Raw genomic sequence first — 22987 nt, 5'->3', positions numbered from 1 at the left:
TTGCTGTGTCATTCATGACTGTGATTGTGCCTATAATGCCACGGTATTGGATCACGTGACTGCAGGAAGCCATGACTGGCAGTATAGACACTATTGTTACATAATGAAGGTTGTGCAGCCTGCAGTGTGGGTTTACAGACACCAGAGGGAAGCAGATCCCTTCAGTTTCAGTATCAAATTCAAGCTCCGGCTGATTTTAGTATCTCTGTGGCGAATGGCTCACCTGAAACCACACATATAGCTCACATACCTTATTTTTAATGCAGGATGCAATGTGAAAATATAAGCTATCAAAATAAATTACAATTAAATTTAAGCTGTGTATTTTTTAAGCCTTTATTTACAGTAAAAATACTTTCTGTCAAGCTGAGTTTTGCAATCAAACCACATATATTATTGCTTAAAACCAAAAAGGGTTGTTTTTTTTGTCTCCCCTTCTAGTGGATATGCATGTGTTGACTAAGGGGAACATTTTTTTTTTGTCCGGTTATGTGTCATGTCTGTCCAGTGGAACCTTGTACTGAGTGCAAGAGGGAAATGCCCTCTGGCCAGGAGATGTGCACAGACTCTAAACAGATGACAAGCCCTCCTGTGTACGTCCATCGAATATTAATGCACACATGATGTGCAGCCAAGGTGTTACACAAACAAGGCAGACATGAGACTGAGGCAAATATATTCTCCTTTAATAAGGGAGAATATGTTGAGGAAGAACGACCTTCACTTGTTACATTGTCAGCTTTTCCTAAAATAGACCGAGATGATGTCAGAAGGGTTCCCCTCTGTGTTTTTTCCTTTTTTTTTTCGTTTCACTGCCATCTGTCTCAGCGCTTACCTTTATTGCAAGTGGAAATTAACCAAGTACTTCAACCATGAAGTACTTGAGTCTTCTAAATTTCTTTTATCCATTTCAGAGGAAAGCTAAACTAGTATGCTACATACACTTTTTGCAGTGGGTGTAAAGGCGATCAAGTGTTCACTCACCCAAAAGGTTGTGTTTGAACCTTCTGATTGGCTGAGGTTTATATGTGCAGAGTTATTTGCATGTTCTCCTTGTGCTTTTAAGGCTTTCTGTGCACATGTCAAAAACATGCACGTTAGATTTACCAGTTGTTATGTTTACTCTGAAGTGATCAATCCATGGTGCACCCTGACTCTTGCCTTGGGTAAGCATGGGTATTTATTTAACCAAGGACATGGGCAGATATAATTTTTTTTTTAAACTTTTTGGGTTCTTTTTGTTCTTTTCTTAGTTTAATGCTTGTCAAAAATTGTTAAATTATGTAAGAACATAGAAAGACCAAAGACAAGGAAAAAAGCCCCCAAATCTGTAGCAGTAACTAGATCCACCGTGACTGGCTCTAACAATAAAAGACAGCCTACACATAATTACTCAATCTAATAGCAATTTCAATGTGATTAATAATATAACGTAATAATATGAATGACACTGGGGTCTTTTTTTATAGAACAGCTCCTTTTACATTCATTATTAAAGCTTATTATGCACCTAATACATGTGCATTAAATACTATACTTAAGAAACCATTAAAGTCATTTTACATTTTCACTTACACATAAATGACCTCAATATTTTTATCACCATTGCAGCCGGGAGACCTGAATGTGATCCACTGTTGGTGTCACAATTCCTTGCCTTAAAAGAAAGAATAACACCTTAAGATCCCCCATGCAGAGGAAGCACAATTCAGGTCTTTATTGCTTTGAGGCTTGTTTAGAGTGTATATTCATCAGTTGCCCACACACACACCCACTGTGTCTATCTGTAGCCCGCCGCTCCTGTCATCCTCCACTGCTGCTTCCCGTGTCGTGACAGCTCTCTGTTTTATCCTCAGCACTGCCGTCACCCTCTGCTCCCCTGGAATTTCAATCTCATGTGCTTTTGTTTCCTTATTCCACCAGCACCACCTGCAGCAGCACCCCTAGTGCGCCTCTTGTCTTCCAATGCCTGCTGGAGAGCTGTGCGCATAAGAAAAGTGTTGAGCGAGGAGGCATGCCAGGTTTTATTCTGAAGACGGAAGTGTTAGATAAGTTGGTAAATTGAACACCCTCTGTCATCATTACATGCATGCACGCTTGCAGTGAGACAGTTTAGTGTATAGGAGGCAGAGCAGGCAATTTGCTTAATTCTAGAGATCAGCGCCGATTCTAAAGATCCATGTTAATTACCCTTAAAACCAAACCTCTTTTTTTTGTTGTTGTTGTTTGCCTGAGCTGAAGGAAGAGGAAAGCAGGGAGCAAATTTGATGTTATGTATTTCCACCATTGGATGAATTAACTGAAATTTTATCTGCTGACTGTGTATTTGGAATTAAGCTTCTACACAGAGGTGGATGATATCAACACCCAAAAATCTTTAGACATCTTTGGATGAAAAACTGCACATTAAGAGCTCGTCGCAAACAGACCTCTGTTATGTTAGATAGCATGTTGATGTTGGTTGGGTAGCCAACCAGCCACACTGTTTTTGTTATTTTGCTGACATGGATAATCATATTGCAAACCTTTAGGTTGGTCTTGCATAGAACAGTTTAATTTATGGTACTCTCTTTCAAGCTAGAGCTACATGCGTATTATTTTCATACATAATGCTCTTCAGACCAGCTACTTTTTTTCTCATACTTGAAGTACATGAAACAGACAATACTTCTGTGATTTTGATTAACGTGGATTATGAATGCATTCCATTTTCTTAACTGCTTATTCAGCTTAGAGTCACTGAGGAGCTGGAGCTTCTCCAGGTTTTTCTCCAGGCAGCACACAATCACGTGGCAAATGTAATTTTTTGTAACAAATTTGTCACATAAACTCTCCATTTTCAAAAAGTTAAATTTTTCTGGCAATGATTTAATATTTCAGGTTTTAAGGGGTTAAGTGACTTTGAAACATGGTACGGTTTTTGGTGCTGGACGGGCTAGTCTGAGCATTTCATAGACTGCTGATCTCCTGGGATTTTCCCACACCAACGTCTCTGGGGTTTACAGCGGATGGTCTAAAAACGTTCTAAAAAATATTCAGAAAGTGGAAGATCTCTGAATAAAAAAGGTCTTGTTGATGCCAGAGGTCAGAGGAGAATGGACATACTGCTCAGAAAGCAACAGTAACTCAAAAAAGCACTCATTAAAACCAATGTATGCAGAAGAGCATCTATGAATGCACATGTTGAACCTTGAAGCAGATTGGCTACAGCAGCAGAAGACCACAGCAGGTGTCATTCCCGCCTGCTAAGAACAGGAATCTCAGGCTACAGGTCAGATGGGCTCATCGAAACTGTACAACAGAAGGTTGGAAAAATGTTGCCTGGCCTTTTGAGTCTTGATTTCTGCTCTGACATTCAGATGCGTCAGCATATGGCAACAACATAAAGGCATGGATCCATCCTGCCTTGGAGCAACAGCTCAGGCTGGTGTAATGTTGTGGAGGGTATTTTCTTGGCACCAACACCACAGCCTAGAAGAGTTGCTGAGCATATCCATTCCATTATATCCACACTGTATCCATCTTCTGACGGATGCTGCCAGCAGGATAACACATCACGACACTAAGCTTAAAATATCTCAAATTAGTTTCTTGAACATGACTCAAATGGCTTCCACAATCACCAGGTCACCATCAACAGAGCATCTTTGGGATGTGGTGGAACTGGAGACTCACATCATGGATGTGCAGCCAACATATCTGCAGCAACTGTGTAATGCTATCATGCCAACATGGACCAGAATTTTTGAGTAATGTTCACAGCACCTTATTCAATGTATGCCACAAAGACAAGGCAGTTATAAAAGCAAAGGTCCAACACACTACTGGCAAGAAGTGGCCATGGATCTCAGGGGTCTAGGCCCACCTAATAGAGTGACTACGCCCCCTCAGCTGCATTTTACTGATGCACTTCAACTGTAAGTTACACTAATTCATACAATTTGGTAATGAAAAACTGAAACACCCATATCACAGATAAGTTACTGTAATGTGAGCACAGTAGTTTAGTGCTTCTGCATGAGTTGAGGTAATCAGCACGACTCTGAGGAGGACACTGAGCAGATAGGTCGATGCAGGTCAGGCTTTGGGAACTAGTTTCAAAGCACGACTCTACTGAAAAACCGCGAAACAAATGTAAATGTGTTGATGACGCTATGCGCTCACAGTCACCCGTCCTACTGTGTGGAGAAAAAGTCTCTATTGTTTGTCTCCCCCTTTGCCTCTGCAATCTAAGATAGATATTTTTGCACTTTTAGAGTCGTGGCTAAATGTCTCCATGACTGTACTGTCATATATTGCTGTCTTGAGCCGAATGCCTCCCCCAGTGTCAAAGTTGGTTGCCCATCCAGCACGTATGGTCTGCTCCTGACCCTGGTAGCCAGTAATCAAAACCTTAAAATAAAGACTGAATTAACTATTACCGTGAAATACACGTGTGAGTTAAAGTAATATAAACAAACCAAAGAAAATGTGAAAAATTCATAACAATACCAGACCAGAAGTATCTTTGTTTTATATACACATTTATATCATTATATACACTGTACAGATTTCAAAAAAATAAATGGTCAATATTTAACATTGTGCACCCCACGGATGTGTAACTACAAAGAGAAAGGGAGTGAAACAGGCAGGTTTGTGATATCAAGGATAGATATCTACAACCCCATTAGTAATGATGGTTCTTTTTCTCTTTTTTTCTCCATACAGAACATTTTCACAATCATTTTATACAGTCAGTATATAAATTAAAATGTTGCTGGTTAACCTCTCTTTGTCTCAAGCAGTCCCTAAAGAGAATGCCCTAAAACAGAAATGCGAGCTTGTCCAGTAAACTTTACCAGTGTGTGGTATTTGGCCAGTGACGAGTGTAGAAAGACAATTTTAGCTCGATTTCTTAAAAAAATGTATCAAACCCTGACTGATCTTTAACCAATATTTAAATTGCATTGATTGACTTTCACTAAGCCTTTGGAATGTAATGCTTTGTCAGCAGGGCAGTACATCAGGACAGACAGATGATTATGAGAGGTGGTTATTTTGGGATGCTCCAAGGCTCTGCTCTGACCTGAGATGTAGCTAACGGTGAAGCAAAGAGGTGATGATTATCTCCTGTCTCACCTTTTTTCCCCCTCCTCCCTTCCTGACACTTGGAGAGGGAGCGCATATGGTGAAGAGCAAGGCGTGACGGGGTTCATAAGGCACACACAGAATACTTTGTGCCAGAAAGCATGTGTGCACAATGGGGGTGTTTTGAGGGAGCATCAGCTGTGACGTGAAGGAGCAACCCTTCGTTTTTTGGCCTTGGTGAATTAGATTGGTCCACTTAGAGAGGTGAGATAGGGCATAGAGGAAAAATGTCTTCAGCTGCTTTTGTTTAAACTGAAAATCTGGTGTATGGCGGTCAAATGGAGCAACTTTTATCTAGGGTTGTTGTAAAGCTTTTTTCTTGTGACCTTCACTCTCCGCTCATGTATAAGAGATCTAAATGTCCTCCAAACATGAGGAAAATAAGCCTGCTGTGAAGAGAGGTTTGTTCCAGCATCATCGTCAACAAGTGCAGTGATTCTCCAAGAAGTGACAACTTAAAAAAAGAAGAAAAGAACATACTTCTCTGTACATCTGGATTCATACAGAATAAAAACAGCAAAGAATGCTGTTCAGTATTAAACTGGCAAAATAGAACTTAGTGCAGATATACACACAGGGACTCACAGTAAATACAATCACACAAACATAAGTTCAAATACTGACATTCAACCACAGTGTAAACACACGCACATACATCCAGTAGACAAAAAACAAACGGTGGAATGTAAAAAGACTTTTCCCAACCCCAGGTGTTATTACTCTCATTTGTTTCCATTCATCCCAACAGCTCGTGTCTGTACAGGACTTGAGGGAGGTCGCATTCAGGCAGCAAAGATGTTTAAAAAAAAATAACTAAATAAAGACAAACTCTGACTTTACATTCCCAGTTCTCATTTCAAACAGAAAGGTGACAGGGCTTTCTCAGCTGCAGCTCCACAATTGTGGAACCAACTTCCCGTGTCCGTTACAAATGCTCCAAATGCTGCTGTCTTTAAGTCTAGATTAAAGACCTACTTGTAGTCCATGATATTCCTGGGCTCTTAATCTCTTGACTTCGTCTGTAACTGGTGGCTGCAGTCTTATTTTGTATTTTGGGCATATTTGTAATTTGTAATCTTGTAATAGTTTATAAACTTTTGATTTTTTGTAAGTTTTGTGTGTGTATTCAGATGTGTTTTGTGACTAAATGAAGTTGATCGACACAATGTAACATAGGCTATATCCTTATAACATTATAGGGATAATGTGTTTTGACTGGCTGACTGATTTAATGTTCATGTGATTTCTTCTCATATTTTACTGCATGTATTCAGAAATTGTCAGTTCATCCCAAAAAAATAAGTCTAAAGGTTCATGGTCAACCTTGAAAACACAAATCTCAACTACATAAATACATTAAAAAAAAACCCCCCTCAAGGTCTGCTTTCTTTTGACTACTACTGACTATTACTCATGGCTGCCCAGAGCAGTTTGCCCAGGCGGAGCCTGCACATACAATCTGAGATTTCTTGAGCGCACAAAGTGGCATCGCACCAAAACAGCCAGTTTTAAGTTAATACTGTAAGAAATATTCTTCTTGTAGTTTCTGGCCACTGCCACTGATGTACTGGACTTGGTGAAACTTGCTGGTATTGCATATTGGTGCAATGCCATGGTGTAGGATTGGGCACTTTATCACCATGAGATCTTGGAGATGGTTAAAAAAACAGCAGTAAAAAGATAGAAAGAGGATATAAGATCTCAAAAAATGCTTTGCCAATCTATCACTAGTGTTATCAAGCCATGCATTAACGTTTGGCTGCTGCGGTACCACAGCAGTGAAATGTGATGGAAAAAAGTGAAATTCTAGTTTTAGGACTCAATATTTTCTTATAAACTCGGAAAACGTAGTCATGTTAAAAAACAAAAAGGTTTAAATATCAAGACATAAAAAACATAATCTGTCCTAGCAGGTCTTAAAATGAGGTAAATACAACCTCACATGAAGTATAAAACATGCCACACAGTGTCATTTTTTAATTCAAGAAACATTAAGCCAAAATGCCGAAATGTGTGAAAAACTATGTACACCTCACTGTTTCCATTGAATTTAAGAGGTTAAGCAGTCAGGACCCAATAGTCACCCGCTCTATAAAAGCAGTTTGTTAGTCTGTAGCACTCAGGTGTGTGCTAACACAAAGCCAAAGAGGAAAGACACAATCAGTGATCTTACAGAAGCAACTGTTGCATCTCAGATTCTACCGGCATAAGTTAGCATGTTAAATGTTAAAATTTAGTTAATGACAGTTCAATTACAAGAAGACTGTCATTGGGCTTGTTTGGAAAGGTTGCACAGAGAAAGACAGCTTAGGTTTGCAACGATCCAGCTGAACAAACCACAACCACTTTTGGAACAATGTCTTTTACAGATGATACTAAAGTAAAGATGTTTGGTCAAAGCACCACATTTGAAGAAACCCAAACACAGCAGATCAGCACAAACACCAACTGTCAAGCACGGTGGTGGAGGGGTGATGATTTGGGCTTGCAGCCACAGGACCTGGAGAACTTGCAGTTATTTACCAAACTATTCTAGAGTCAAATGTGAGGCCATTTGTTTGACAACTAAAGCCTGGCTGAAATAATATTGCAAGCACAGCAGCAAATCTACAACACTGTAGAAAAGCAAAGAATTAAGGTGTTGCAAAGGCCCAGTCAAATTCCAGCTCTTAACCTCAAATTATTGCTGCTAAAGGCGATTCTACAAGCTTTCTACACGCTGCTTCTTCATTTTGGCTTAGTTTCAGTTAAACTAATGTGTTGTTGTGCATCTCAGGTTGTATTTACCACATTTCAATAACTTTTTATTATGTGCTGGTATGTAAAACTTCAGAACTGAGAAAGGGTGACCTTTGCTTTACCATGTCTATATGTCGTCAACAATTTGCACAGATTGTTTTCTGCTCTCAAAGGAAACCATTTACATAGAGGTTTCTGGACTATGTCCATTTACCAAAACATAACAACGTTAAAATTCAAAGCGGTAAATTGTTTGACAATGAAATCCTCTGTTATATATTTTCGGCAGTTAGTCTGATTTTCTGAGCTGAAATCTTTTACATGTGAAACTGAAACTAGCTGTCTTTCCTGAGACCACTAAAGGGCGTGTTAGAAAGTTGTGTATGCAGGTCTGCATTTTGACCAGACTGACTGTTTAACTTCAGTGACCTCCACCCACATGTCCAGCTAATCTCAATTTTTGTCACTGTCACCAAGGGCAGTTTGGTTTTCGACAATATTTTTAGTTCAGCCGTGCAAATCTAAAATATTTCCTCCCTCACACTCACACACACACACACACACACTCGCACGCACGCACCCACGCACACACACACATTATCCCCACACTTCCGCACTCATGGAAGCTGCTTTTTGCTTATTTTCTGGAAGAACAGGTTGATTCTCTAAGTTCTTTCGAAACAAAACTCATTAAATAAATAAATAAAACACAACATTAATCACTTTACTCTTTTTTTCTGTCCATCGGGAGTTAAAGAAAATAGGAAAGCAGTTTGACACTTGCCCCTTTTAGACCAGTGCTAAATGTTCATGTTCATATCCTTTTTTTCTTATTTTTTTCTTGACAATCTTCATTTGGGGTTACAGCACATCACCCACAGCACGCACAGACGACAAAGGGTTCCAGCCAAGGGAGAATTATTACAGTGGTAGCAGGAGGAGGAGGAGTGAAGAGTGAAAAACATGATGAGTGACAGAGTCCAGTTCCTGTCCATTTTAAATACAGCCCATCGCTCTTCTGTTGCCTGTGCCGCTTTTCCCGATTTTTTTTTTTTTAGGCATTTTAAAGGAATGTAGGAAGAGAGACAGAAACACAGAAGGATTCAAACAATCAAGCAAACAATCAAACAAACACACAAACAAACAAAAAAACAAGGAGCAGAGCGGGAGACTCCTCACCACAATACCAAAAGTAGGTGATAAATGGATTGCGCAGGTCAGTGCCGTTCACACTCATGCGTGTCTGAACACTGCCCATCTTGCTGCCACAGCGGATGGTTGGAATGCCTGTTTGATCCATTTTTGGTTGGTAGTTTGTAATTACGGGTGTTAAGAGGTACTGCTCTGATGTAAAGCATTAGGGAAACATGGTGGAAGAGGTGGAAGAAAAAAAATGAGAAAAAAAGAAAGATGGAACAAGGAGAGCATATGACATCAAAGACATTTTTAAGTTCAGACAAACGGATGAGACGGGGTCAGGCGGGAATCAGATCTTGACAGGGGTGAAATTTAAGGAAGGTGTCATGAGAACTGAGGGCGAGGAATATCAAAGAGGCCTGAGAACAAAGAGATGATAGATGGTCTGAAGCCCAACAGTGCATTTAGGTAGTAGGGGATATGTGCCGAGGGCAGGGGCAGGGCGGGGCCGGGGGATTCTCGAGGGGAAAACAATGTAGGCAGGTTGGCTGCTGGGTCCTTCAGGCCTTAAGAGCATGCCACTGGGCCACGGCAGTGCGAGGATGACCCATCATGTCTTTCCAGTGTTTTACCTCTGCAGGGCCACTCTTCCATGAAAGATAAATCTGTGAGGAAGAGACAGTCACTGTAACTTCTATACAGCCACACAGAGATAGATGTTATTTGTAAAGAATGCTCCCAATAAAACAGAGTATTAAGAGACAAAAAAAACTGTGACTCTTAAGTGTAGCCCTTTCACCACTAAGCCTGCTGCTCTAATTGGAATTTAACTCAAATCCAGAGCAGAAAAAAAGCCATTAGAGCAAGAGATTTCACCCAGTGAAAAACTCTGAGAAAGGCTAATGCTGTTACTAATAGGATCAAACACAGACTCGTCTGCAAGCGATTCTAATGTAGCAAGAAACTCCTGGATTCCACATGAAAAATTGTTCACTTTTTCATTGTTCTCTATTCCACGAGGCTATTCTAATAATAGGCAACTGCGGCATGAAAGAAAATAATATATGTGGTTAGAATGGGAATACATATAGTACCTGTAAATATTGTAGATGTGTATGAAAGCCTTATAAAGTAAATGCTCTTCCCTGCTGTACACAGCGTATAGATTTTTTTAAGTGCCTGATGAAACAAAGATTTGATTTAAGCTTTGGTGTATTCCATTTTTATTCTCCTCATACATATACCATATGTTTATTTATAGAAAAGCTGGTGTTTGGTTTTAAAAACAAGCAAATCCTTCACTCTGCACAAGAAAAAAAAGAGTTATTTTGGTTACTGTTAAGTCTGATATCTGAAGCAGTTATGGGATAAAACTGATAAAGAAACTGTGGTTTTATGGGATTGTAAAATCCTGACAAATCCCACAAGTTTCGAGAAAAGAACAATCTAATTTGGTAGTAATTACAACCGAAGCAGAAACTGTTAAATTGCATGTCCAGTGAATTAATTCATATTAATTGTTGAGCAAGCGTAACACACTTGTTCAGTCAGAGCACCCAATGTGACTTTGTCTACAGGCAGCAGCACAAAGGAATACATAAACAATGGTCTGCAAAACTCCTTGAGCCAACCCTCAAATTTTTATATTTTGCTTGTAAAATGAGAAATAGGTGTAGTGATTTATTGAAGCAGGTGTAAATATACATGAAAATACAGCATGTAAGGTAAAAACAGAGGCTTGAAAGTCAATATCTGGTGTGACCACTTTTATTCTCCAACACAGCCTGAACTCTTTTAGGCAGCTTTCTTGTAATTCCTTTAAGTAGTCTTCAGGAACAGTTCTCCAGGCTTGTTGAAGGACATTCAAAGCTCTTTTTTTGGATGTTGGCTGTTTGACCAGTTTCCTCATATTTTTTTGAGGACACACTCAACACCATGCTGCGATATGGCAAGCTTAAAGCTAATAGCTCTTTGGGAATTACCTTGTTGGTCGAAAGATGCAATCTTATACTGTCAAATTGTGTTATTTTTGGCATCTTTGTAGATTCAACTAAAGAAATGGGAACATATTATGTATTTTTTTGCGACAGGCAGCTAGTAACAAAAAAGGATACAAATTTATAGTTGGTTCTTTGTTAAATTTTCTGTCATGTTTAGACGCAGCACTGGTTAATCCCCTCAAGTTATTTGCCTGCTTGTGTGTGTGTGAAGGGAAAGACTGAAAATGAGTGGAAAAAGCAGCCAATGTCCAAAAACAACATTTGAAAGATCTTCAGAAACCCTGGAAAACTATTCTTTAAGACCACTTTAAAAAGTCACGAGAAACTCTGATTCCTTGGCTGCAAAATATAAAGAAATGAGGAGTGGCTTAAGACCTTTGCACAGTACTGGGTTCATATTTGCCGTTTAAAGTAAAGTACATCTATTTGTCTTTTTATGTCTAAAATAAGCTGCAATTTATTAGATTTTTTCCCCAGAAAGCATTAAAACTACGAAACATTATAAAACACTTTAGGAAACTATAAGATGCAGATAAGAAGTTTAAAATGTTTAATCATGTTGTAACAGAAATACATGAATCTTTCTCAGAGTTGATCAGCTAATTCAACAAAGACATTCAGGCATCAAAGGGGATATTCTGGTTAAAGCTGGAAAGGTTTAAACTCACCATCTGCATTTAGCCAAAACAGTAAATATGCAGTTTACTGACTGTGTGTATCTGCATCTGCCTCTGTGCCATTCCTAAATGTTGTACTATTAAGTCTAAATAAAGCACACTTTTACTTTCACACTTAAAATTAGCGGCTTGTTGTTTGCTGCATATGAGTTCATTTACAGCACAGGGGAATGAACTGCATGTTCCAGCAGGGGTCAGTAGAGACTGGCTCACTGATCATCTGCTGATGGTCTGACAGACCGTCAGAAAAACACAGAGGAAGAGAGAAAAAAAAGAGGAGGAAGAAGAAGAAGAGAGGAAGAGGCGAAGAAGAGGAGTGGGAAGGAGATACCTTCCCAATGACATCATTGCGGCTGAGTCTGTCCTTGTCCATGACGGTGATAATTATGGTGGTCTCCCTCAGCACGTGGGCAGGCACGTCAAAGGGGAAGGACTCGTTGAAAACAGGGTTCAGACAGCGCTTCATTACCACCGTCTTCTTCTTCTCCACACGCTTGTCCTTGTGCATCAACCACACTTTTACGTAGGGGTCTGAGGAGAGGGAAATGTGCCAGTTATGAAGCAATATAGCATTCATGAATTACCAGAATTGGGGATTTAATGAGAACAAAAAACCAAAACCAAAACCAAAAATGAAATATAAACGTGCTATTTTCTCATTTTCTGTTGTTGGAATGTAAAAATGTATTGAAAAAAGGAAGATGAAGGAGCATCTATACCAGAAGTGCCTCCAATGTCCATGGCTTTGAGGTTGCGGGCTTTGATGATGCTCACAGTGATGGTGTTGGCTGTGGGGTTGTAACACAGAGACACCAACAGATCCCCTCGACTTCCCTGGAAAAAAGCATAGACAATAACAAAATCAATAACAAACTGTTTATTTTTAATTGCCTTATTGCATTGCTCTCCCTTCTGTCACTCATCCTATTTTTCCTTTGCTTTCTCTGCCTGCCTGTTTTTTCTTCATCTACCTGTCAGCCTCTCCATATTCCCTATCCCTTCTCCCTCCAGCATGCTGCTACATCTCCCATGGGAGCATCACGGCAGCCAGGAATGACATCACCCGCTACATTCTGTCCCATCTTCTCCTTCTCTTCATCTTGCCCCCTCCCTTCCTGTCTATCTTCTTTTCCTCTACTCAGCCTCTTTCCTTCTTACTCACACTGCCATCGCTACATGGTTTCAGCTCCTTCCAGAAAGTCTGCATGTTGGCTAGGTCCAGCTTGTTGAGTGGGATGGACACCTCTCCTATTGGGTCGTTCCTGCTGAAGCGATCGTAGTCAAGAACCTGGAGGTACAGGGTCCTCTGAACCACCTTCTCATAGGGGAACCCTGAGAAAGAGATTCACACATGATAGTCTTAATATGTAACAATGATCCAGACAGAAATGACTGCCTGCATGTGCTGTGAATGTGTTTAAGGAAAGGCTTCCTGATCACACCTTCGAACAGGAAGGTCTCGTTCCAGTGGGGGTTTAGATTCTTCCGCTTCACTTTTGTCTCCAGTTTGTGCTTCTTGTCTGGCAGCAGGTACAGTTTGACAAATGGGTCAGAGGTGCCAGAAAAGTCCTTAGCTGGCAAATCTTGGCCTTTGAGAATTTTCACAGTGAGGGTGGAGTCTTGAAAACTGTATCCAACACTGAACTGAATACGACCCAGCTTTTCACACACTGGACCCTCATGTTCTTCTTCCTCTGAACCTGGTGACAGCTGACAGAACAAGAGGAGATAAGCAGGGCATTATTTATTTTTATTCAACTCGGTTATCTTATTGGAGGATTTACAGCACTGTGAAAAGTCTTTAATCATACTCATTTTTAAAATAAATAATAAATAAATAAATATTCCCCTAGCCACACCCAGGCCTGCTTACTGCCATTCCTGTTTGACCAAAGAATCACTTGAATAGAGTCCATCTGACAAAGTGAAGTAGGCTAAAAGATGTAAAGAAATTCACTGACATCTATGACTCTGGAAAAGGTTACAAGGCCATTTCTAAGGTTTTGAGACTCCAGTGAACAGCAGTGAGAGCCATTATCAGCAAGAGTGGAGAAAGCATGGGGCGGTGGTGAATGTTCCCAGGAGTCCAGGCCAAATGATTGTAGTTATTGTTGCCAAGGGTGGAAATATGACAAGTATAAAAAAAAAAAAGATGTTGAAGGAACCAGAGGAAGAGAACCAGCACAATCTTGCAAAAGAGATACTTAATGTTTTTTTTACTTCCTGCTTAAATAAAAAACAAAAACAACCAATTGGTTAAAAAAAAATAATTAAATGTATATAAATTGAATTTTGTTTCAGTTGAGATAAATTTGGGCTTAAGACAACAATCATTGTTTTATTTACAAGGAGATAAGATTCCAGTTAAAGAATTATATGTGTTAATGCAGATAATGTCATTTTTCGTGCTGCTGAACTGGTGTGTCCAAATTGCGAGTAGATAGATACACTACTTTCTACAAACAACTTCCACCCACTGTGCAGTATGTTGTACATATGTCATTTGGGGTGGTGTTGCTCAGGTAGTAGAGGTGGCGGTTTGATCATTAGCCCATCCACACTAACAGACTTGTACGGTGACTCTGCCATAGTTGCTATGTGAGTTTGTATGCCTGGGTGGAAAAAGAAACCGGTTGTGAACGATTTTATAGCACCTCTCTAAAGTTAAAAAGCTATTTCTTTAGATTATAGATCTGTAATAGCCATGCGACAATGCTGCTGTCAGTGTTGATAATAAAGTGTTTGAAATCTAAGCATACTGCTCAGATTTAAGTACATAAAGGTATATAAAAAGTCCCTATAACAGAGAGCACTGACGTGATAATGAGGGGGTTATTTTGAATATAAGACTGTTACATTAGACTGCATTACTTTATGTTTTTTCCCTAATGAACTGGGGCTGGATAGGTATAAAAGTGTAGCACCGCGGGAGCTGCACTGCTATGATCTCAATCGAGGGTCAAGCTCTGCAATATTCACAGCATGGTCACACAGTCTGAACACTTAAAGAGGAGCGACCACTAAACAAGTGACTTGAACTCCACTCCACGGGGGGCACTAATTCTGAACTTCACCATAAATATCACAGCTTGTAAGTGGTAAACTAGCATGATGTTACGTCACATGGCTAGCATCCCCCGTAAGAAAAGGGCAGAGCCGGTTGCATGGCTGTTTGGAAAAGCAGATTATCTATTGACAGACACATCCTCTGACTGATGGTGACATGGCCTGAAGGGAGGGAGAGAATCCAGTTTTAAAAGTGCTATCTGATGGGGGAAGAGCTGGAGGCATTATTCAAGGGGCAGAAACATAATATCCAATTCTGTATTTTCCCCCACAATCCTGGTGGTGCTGCCCAGCCTCATTCTCTATGCTGAATATGTTCACTTTTCATTATGCAGTCCTCCAGCCAACAGATGGCCTAAATTGCTATTCCCAATTTTGTGCATTTGGACACTCTCGTTTTCTTAGAGCCCCCCCTCTTCTTATCCAGTTTTTAAATTTGCCTGCCTAATCTTTTTCTAAAAACCACAGCGATCCACGTGCAACAGAGGCAAACGTGGCCAGGTTTGTGCAAAACACACAGATATATATATATATGTAGTAAATGTAAATCCTTTACAGTTTTTTCCAATGCGTCCTTCACATCTGTTGTTCTCAAAATATAAAAAAAAACATTAAAAATGGAAGCAATGTGCCATGCTCCTTTCTCATAATGATAGATAGATAGATAGATAGATAGATAGATAATATTATCTATATATAGATTATATCATATTATGTATCACACAGAAGTAGACACACTCACACACAACACACATAAATGTATCATTTGCTCTTGTTTGAGTAACATTTGCTAAAAACCGCAGAGCACATCTGTTTTTTGGAAGTCATGTTGTTAAATGCACAGTTGGAAGAAAAAGTGTGCTAACCCTTTGGGAAAAAATAACTTAGGATTTTAGCACTTCTACAAAAACAAGGACAGATCTTCATCTAAACCCCAATATATAAAAACAAAAAAATAAACAGTTTTATTTTTTATGTTCTAATTATACATAGTTAATAATCTCTCCGAGTGCATTCCTTTATCAGCAGTGACTCCTGTCAGATGTTTCCTCGAACTGCTTATGAGACCAGCACAGTATTAAGGAGGAATTCAGGACTGCTCCTCACTACATAACCGGTTTGAGTTCATCAGTATTTCTGAGATGACTTGAGTGGACTCTTCAGGTCATGCCACAGCATCTCAGTTGGGTTAAGGTCAGGACTCTGACTCGGCTATCTCAAAGCATGACTTTTGTTCTTTTTCAGCCATTCTGATTTTTAATTTACTTGTGTGCTCTTGGTCAGTGTCTTATTCCATCAGTAAATCTCTCCAAAGCTTAAAGCAATTGACTTTTGCCCTGATATTACAGTTCAAAATTTCTTCACACAACTTTAAATTCATTGTTTCCTCATGGATTGCCAAGAGGCCGGGACTAGTTCCAAACTTGCAACATGCTCTTTTCTTCTTCTTGTCCTTTTCCCATTCTTATGCAGCATTCTTATGCTCACAGTGAACAAACAAAGTCAGATTTGAGGGAGCTGCAGAGATCTGTGCAGGTGTCCCACTTTTGCTGTCTGACTTGTGTTCTTTTTCACTTCTTTCAGGGCTTCATGTTGAGTTCTTTGTGTGATCTTTGCAGGCCAGCCACTCTTGGGAGCACAGCAGCCCTACATACTTCCACTTTGAATCAAATCGTCCTTTTGCAGCTCGATGAACACATAAAAAAGCATTTAACCTTTGTGCATCTCTACAATGCACAATGCTTCTTCTGTCCTGTGAGTCAAAGTTGTTGTGATCCAGGAAAGGTTCACACTTGTCAGTCTTGAAAAAAAGCAACCAGACTTCCCCTCTACAACCGACACTTCCAGTCGGATCTCCCGATCTCTTAGAACGGCTGATTCCAAGTAGCTTTTGGAGAGGTCATGAGCACTTTTAGCCATTCTTGACTGCAAATGTTCAAGAAGAACATAAGGGGCACTTTTATTTGTTTGATCAGATATTGTTTGTCTATAAATGTGAGTAATTATTGTCAAAATGTTACAACCCTTTCCTTTCCTTTGTAACTGCGATTCAAAAATGAATGGGCTAACCCTCGGGTGCTCGGATCCTTTCATTAGACTCCTTGACAGTGGCAACAAACGGTAGAATATCACTAGCCTTATCCTTTAAACAAATAAAGCACATATAAGCCTCTGAAAATGTGTGGATGTGTGATAATAGGCAAAGACACTTTCACACCACACTTTCCACCGCTCTGTGAGCACCACACAAAATGAAAGCAGTGTCAGAGTACGTACTGATAAGAACCTGATGCTGACAGGACCCCCATGCAATCTCCCCCAAACCCCTATCACCTGAGATGCTCGAGAGGGTTGGATGCATATATACTGTGACGTCCAATACCATTTCACTCAGTCCCTCCTCTCAGTACTGTCTGTATATACGACTATGGCTTTTCATATAGCACACAAGTGGCTCAAAAGTGCAGGATGGGTATTTTCAGCATGAAAGGAGGGTTGTGTAATATATAGATGGCTTTGGCAAAAGTGCCCAGAATGAGTATTATCATTAGGCACTGCCACTGTGAATTCCTCAGACACCCCATGAAACCCACATAATTACACAGTGCTCATACCGATCTGCCATATTCTCACAGCACCCACAGCAGCACTGCATGTTCTCTCACAGCTAATTACCGAACCTCTCTGAATCAGGTGCACGTTGCCGTCCCTCCCGGCGTCTCACTTCAGGGTGATGATTGCTTTATGTTTCAGTCAGCTGACTTACTGTATAGCCGCAGCTAACTGTAACGCTCTACAGGTAGGTGCGCTGAGGGTGAAGGAGAAAGCACTTTCCTGAGTGATGAAAGACTTCTCAAACAGCTTTCCTCCTCAATTGAACTGAAGCGCGTAGGCTTTCTCCGTCTTTGAACCAAAAGACTGCATTATGTACAGTAAGTGACACGTAGCTCATGATAAATAAATCTGCATTGCAACTTTGATCTTATCTTTGAAGCTTTGTCAATTATTTCTCATACAGTGAAATATCAAAGAAAATCGTTGCACTTATCAAATAAACCACTGTGATCTTGAAAGCAGGTAAGCAAGCAAAAAGGTTATCTGGTGGGGAAAATTGAAGGTTTCTGAGAAAATTTACAACCTCTAAAGTATATTTTCATTTTGGTTTGGCTGCAAACAGACACCACACTGGCACACTACATTTTTGTGTTTTTTCCCCCCCAGACCCTCAGAAATGACTTTGACAGGTTAGGTGTTATTATTACTGATAGGAATGATTGTCAAAATACAAAAATAGGGCCCACGTTGTTTAAAAAAAGAAGAAGCTGGGATTGTACTTTATCGCTGACATTTAATTCAGCACAGTCAGTGAAAGTGGATCATTTTAACTCAACTGTCAACTGCTGTTTTCAAAGGTAAGATAAACTGTCAAGCTGCAAACCGCCTCAAAGAAGAGGATTAGCTGCTATAAGTTAGAAAACTGGGCAGCACGGGCAATAAACATACACAGTACTGCTAAATGTATTCATTTAAGCTTTTTAAAACAGTGTTCTTTGTAACGGTGATTAATCACAAATGGGTGAAAGTTCTGAACATTTTAGACTATTTTCATCTACTCCTTTGGCTTGTCTTCCACTTTCTTATCTCCAGATTTGCATGCACCTTTCATCTTAGTTTATGAAAGATGATCTGAAAGTACCAGTGAAGTCTCTCTGCCATCTCATTTATTCTGATTCAGAAGGCTTTGCCAAAAGCAGTCCTCCCTCTCTAAATATAGTTGAAATCATCAATGCAGAAAGCAGACTACAGATGTGAGCTATTACAAGTACTCGTGTATGTTACCATGAGCATGTCACTGGTGACCGAGTTGGCCAAGTCAGAAACAGAAGAGTTGGCTTCGTGGCCCTGCCCGTGGCGGCGTCCGGTCTCGTCTGGAGTCTGACCTCTGGGGCTGCTGCCTGGTTTGTTACCTGGAGTTCTGTTAAAACAGACACAAGCACAGTGATTTTTACACATATAGCTTGTTTCCAGCGTTCCTAAGTTTATCCTCACTACATGTAGTTTACCTCCTCGGGCCAAATATTAATTATTTGTTTCGGAAATTTGTATTTAAGTGTAGAAAGAAACCAATATTCTACCAGACAGGCCACAGGAGGTCAATTATTATTACCCATAGCAAGAACCAATGCAATGAAAAGAACAGTTTTATAATGGCCTATGAAGGGAGAGAATTCATTGTCAATACAGATAAGACAAGAAACCAGTAAAACTGGATTTAAAAAACTGCCTTGTAGTAATGATGGCTAATTTAAAGGTTTACCCTGATTTGAGGCATAGTTTGTGTTGTAAGTTGGTTCATTATGACACAGTGAAAATGTAAAGATCCTAATAAACCAACGTAAAGTAAGGTAAACTTCCTGGCTTACATTACCCAGTTACTCTGGTTTCCTTGCTGTTCCACTTCAGATTTTCTGGGTATTTCCTTGTGCATTTTTCCTAATCTTTCCCTTTAAATGACCTTTTGAACTAGTTTTGTTGGTTTTTTTTGCCCACCTCATCTGGCAGTCTGCTTGCATAGATTAAAGATTTGGATCTTTGAATCTTAATTCTGTCTCCTGGGTCCTTTTCCCATTACGTTAGTTTCAAATAACGCAAATCTTCCTGCCAGCATACAGTGACATTAGGCAATAATATGTTTGCAGCAACTGCTGGATGAGGTCTTATCTTGTTTTGAAAATTACACTGCCCCTGTAAATAAGGACAAATATCAGCAGACACTTTAGTTACACCTGGCTGCTACTGTTTTGGGCTCCTTTTTACATTCACAGCTGCCTGAATTCTTCATTGCAAAGATTCAACAAGGTGCTGCAAACATTCCTCAGAGATTTTGGTCCATATTGACATGATAGCATCACACAGATGTTGCATTTGACGGCTGCAGATCAATAACGTGACTCTCCCGTCTCACCACATCCCAAAGGTGCTATATTTCCCTGTGATCTGGTGACTATGGAGGAGGAGACCTCAGCTTTGAGCTTTTTGAATGGTATGTTTTCTTGATGGAAGCAGCCTTTAGAAGATGGATACACTGTGGTCATAAAGTGATGGACATGTGCTCAGTTGGTACTAAGGGGCCCAAAGTGTGCCAAGAAAATATCTCCCACACCATTACATCACCACCATCAGCCCTAACCTTTGATACAAGCCAGGATCCATGCTTTCATGTTATTTATTCCAAATTCTGTCACTGCCATCTGAATGTTGCAGCAGACCGCTGTCATCACCCAGAGAACGGCTGCTCACTGGATATTTTGTGTTTTTCTGAGAGGGTTGTGTGGGCAAACCCCAATCTGGCACCAACAGCCATACAACACTCAGAGTCAAAGTCCTAAATGCACTGAATTGTGATTGGCCGAGAAAACGTTTGCATTAATCAGCATTGAAACAGGAGTACCTGACACAATGTCTGGTAACTGACAAGTGAACACAGTTAACCTCGTGCAGCAACAGACTATCACACGGGTATATTAATAACTGTTTCTTTTTTAAAAAAATTCAATTTAATTGTTTCTTCTTTCTCCCCTATTTTGGGATTTGTCATGTCTCACTGTGCTCTCTTTTTTCCCTTTTCTCTTTCCCCTAACCCCCAACCGATTGCAGCAGATGGCTGCTCCTCCCTGAGACTGGTTCTGCTGGAGGTTTCCTCCTGGTAAAAGTAAGAATTTTTTCTTCCCACCACTGCACAGTGCTTGCTCACAGGGAATCGTCTTATTGTTGTGGTTTCCTCCTGAATACCATACGGTCTTTACCTTGCAGTATAAAGAACCTCGAGGCAGCTGTTGTTGTGATGTTACGCTACATAAATACCTCTGAATTGAACTGAACTGAACATATTACAATGATCCAGATACTTCTTTGTATTTATGTTGCTCAGGTAGCATAGGTTGTAGTAAAATTGCATCAAAAAGACATTAAAGCAGTCATGACCAATTTCTTGCAGTGGTTGACTATTAATATATATATAAATTAAAAACGCTCCAAGATAAACATACACCAGTGTGAAACTTTGTCAGACACCACCTGTCACTTCATACACTTTGAAGACGATCCGTACAGAAAACTATTTTTAGAAACAAATATTCTAACGATGCTGCTAAAAAATTGTTCCCAGCTTTTTTATTATGTAACTATTTGGGATACAGGAAAAATACAAACATGTGATACCAGTCTAGGCATAGTGACAAACAACACTAATAAGCGCTTATTGCAGTGAGGGAGACGATGCAGCGAGAAAAACAAAAAATAGCGAGAGTGACAGTCAGACAGACAGAAATAGCGAGCGAGTGAGCAGGTGAGATACTAAATACAAAGGTAACAGCGCAAGTTAGATTAGAAGAAGAGAAAGATGATCCACGAGATAAGATAAATTAGAGTAAAAGCAAAGGAGATGGTTTATTTTTATTGAGAGAATGAACGAATGAATGTGAGACACAGTTAGACACACATTAAGCTTTAGATCACAGAGAAGGGAAGATGGGATAAAAGCTCTGAAACAAAGCAGGACAGAATTGGTTTGAGCAAAGAGTCAGACACGCTAAAAAGCAGACAGAGGAAGCAAACTGACGTGTAACACAGGAAAGCAAAATAGAAGGAGGCTGGAGAAAGAGGGGTGAGAGATAGACAGGGGTTACACAGCAAAGAGACAAGCAGAAGTAGAACGATGCTGAACAAGAAGGGGTAAAAAAAAGAAAAGGATATGGTGTGGAAGAGAAAAGAATGGATTCGTCACTCCGTGTTTATTTCCTGTGATTTGCAGGTCATAGAGCCAACAATGCACCACAGCCTCAATTCAAACTGTAATGGTTTATGTTCCACAGGTCTGTCAAATGCAGATTAGTCTCACATGCATGTGATCTCTGCAGGTTAAGCTAAAAATACTCAATTGAACCTTTTAATATCGACCCTTAATACGTTAGGGAACCATGTCCCACCTTAAATAATTACATAACACCTGGATGTCTCGCTCTGCCACTGATGTGACTCTCACCGGCACAGTGTGTGGTCTGTGTTTTACACATTGTTAATCTTTCACCGCTAAAACGCGTAAAGTTTGTACAGCAGCTGATCAGTTCACAAAGCACAACTTAACACTTAACACACAATTTCTTTTACAAAGCAAAGAGACGAGTTAAATGGAAAACCTGACATTCTCATGAGACCTACCATATTTGAACAAGTTCCCGCAGAGCCAGGTACCTGCTGAGCTTTGAAGGACCAAACAGTGAGAATAAACGGTGCACATCGTTAACAGAGTTCATAGAGAGGACAGAGGGTACCTTGACACAGACACAAGACTTGTAATTGTGCCGTGGTGGTGGAGTGGTTAGCGCCGTTGCCTCGGAGCCTAACATGGAATTGTGGGTGGGCCTAAGGGGCCCGATCGATCATACTAATAGTTTGTATGTTTTCCATGTGCCCGCACGGGTTTCCTGCAGGTCTTATGGCCTCCTCCCGCAGTGCAAACAGGGTAAGATGAGCATAGGCTTTCAGCAGGATAATGTGCACTGCCACATAGCAAAAATGGTTCAGGAATGGTTTGAGGAGCACAACGAGTTTTAAATGTTGACATGAATTCACTCCAATCGAGCATCTGTGGGATGATGTGGGCAAACAAGTCTAATCCACGGAGGCCCCACCTCGCAACTTACAGGACTTAAAGGATCTGTTGTTAAAATCTTGGTGTGAGATACCATGTGAGTCCATGCCTCAAGAGGTAAGGGCTGTTTTATCAGCAGAAAGGTGGCCAATGTAATATTAGAAAGGGGGTTATAACGTGATGTGATGCAAAATAAAAAGGAGATATTGTAGGGAAATAATGGAGAAAATGCCCAGCTGTGTTTATGTAAGGTTCATTGTTTAAGATTCATGTGGCCTCTGTCTTGTGTGTTTGATGGTGATTTAGTAGTGCTCATTGGGCTGTCACTTTGCCAACCCTTCCTACAAATAAGCATTTATGGACTCTTTGGGTAGAGACCAGCTGACAAGCATATATTATGTGCCCTATAGTTTAAAGTGAGGAATGTCTTATCCATGAAACTGAGCTACCACTGAAAACACATTTAAAATAAAACCTTCTTAAGAGTTTCATTTAAAAAAATATAAGAGGAAAATAACTCAACAGTACAACCTACCTGGAATATAGAAACAAACATTTTAACATTTTTAGGTACTAAGTGGGAT

The 22987-nt window shown here is 40.1% G+C and overlaps 1 protein-coding gene across 3 annotated transcripts in view; it reads right to left on the bottom strand.

Moving 5' to 3' along the window:
* Nucleotides 1-4495: 4495 nt before the first annotated feature.
* The window catches only part of syt7b (synaptotagmin VIIb), a 116206-nt gene continuing 97714 nt past the window's right edge, over nt 4496-22987 (bottom strand). For all 3 annotated transcript variants that reach the window (XM_019358207.2, XM_005466968.4, XM_019358212.2), the window contains 6 exons: nt 18590-18725; nt 13126-13393; nt 12846-13015; nt 12403-12517; nt 12015-12214; nt 4496-9671 (listed from right to left, as the gene is read on the bottom strand). In XM_019358207.2, the coding sequence (XP_019213752.1) occupies nt 9567-9671; nt 12015-12214; nt 12403-12517; nt 12846-13015; nt 13126-13393; nt 18590-18725 (994 nt within the window). In that variant the 3' untranslated portion in view covers nt 4496-9566. The remainder of the gene's footprint in view (nt 9672-12014; nt 12215-12402; nt 12518-12845; nt 13016-13125; nt 13394-18589; nt 18726-22987) is intronic.

This window comes from Oreochromis niloticus, linkage group LG1 (assembly GCF_001858045.2).
Source record: "Oreochromis niloticus isolate F11D_XX linkage group LG1, O_niloticus_UMD_NMBU, whole genome shotgun sequence".
Lineage (NCBI taxonomy): Eukaryota > Metazoa > Chordata > Actinopteri > Cichliformes > Cichlidae > Oreochromis > Oreochromis niloticus.
Note: the sequence above shows the minus strand (reverse complement) of the source record. Positions and strands in the feature narration are given on the sequence as shown.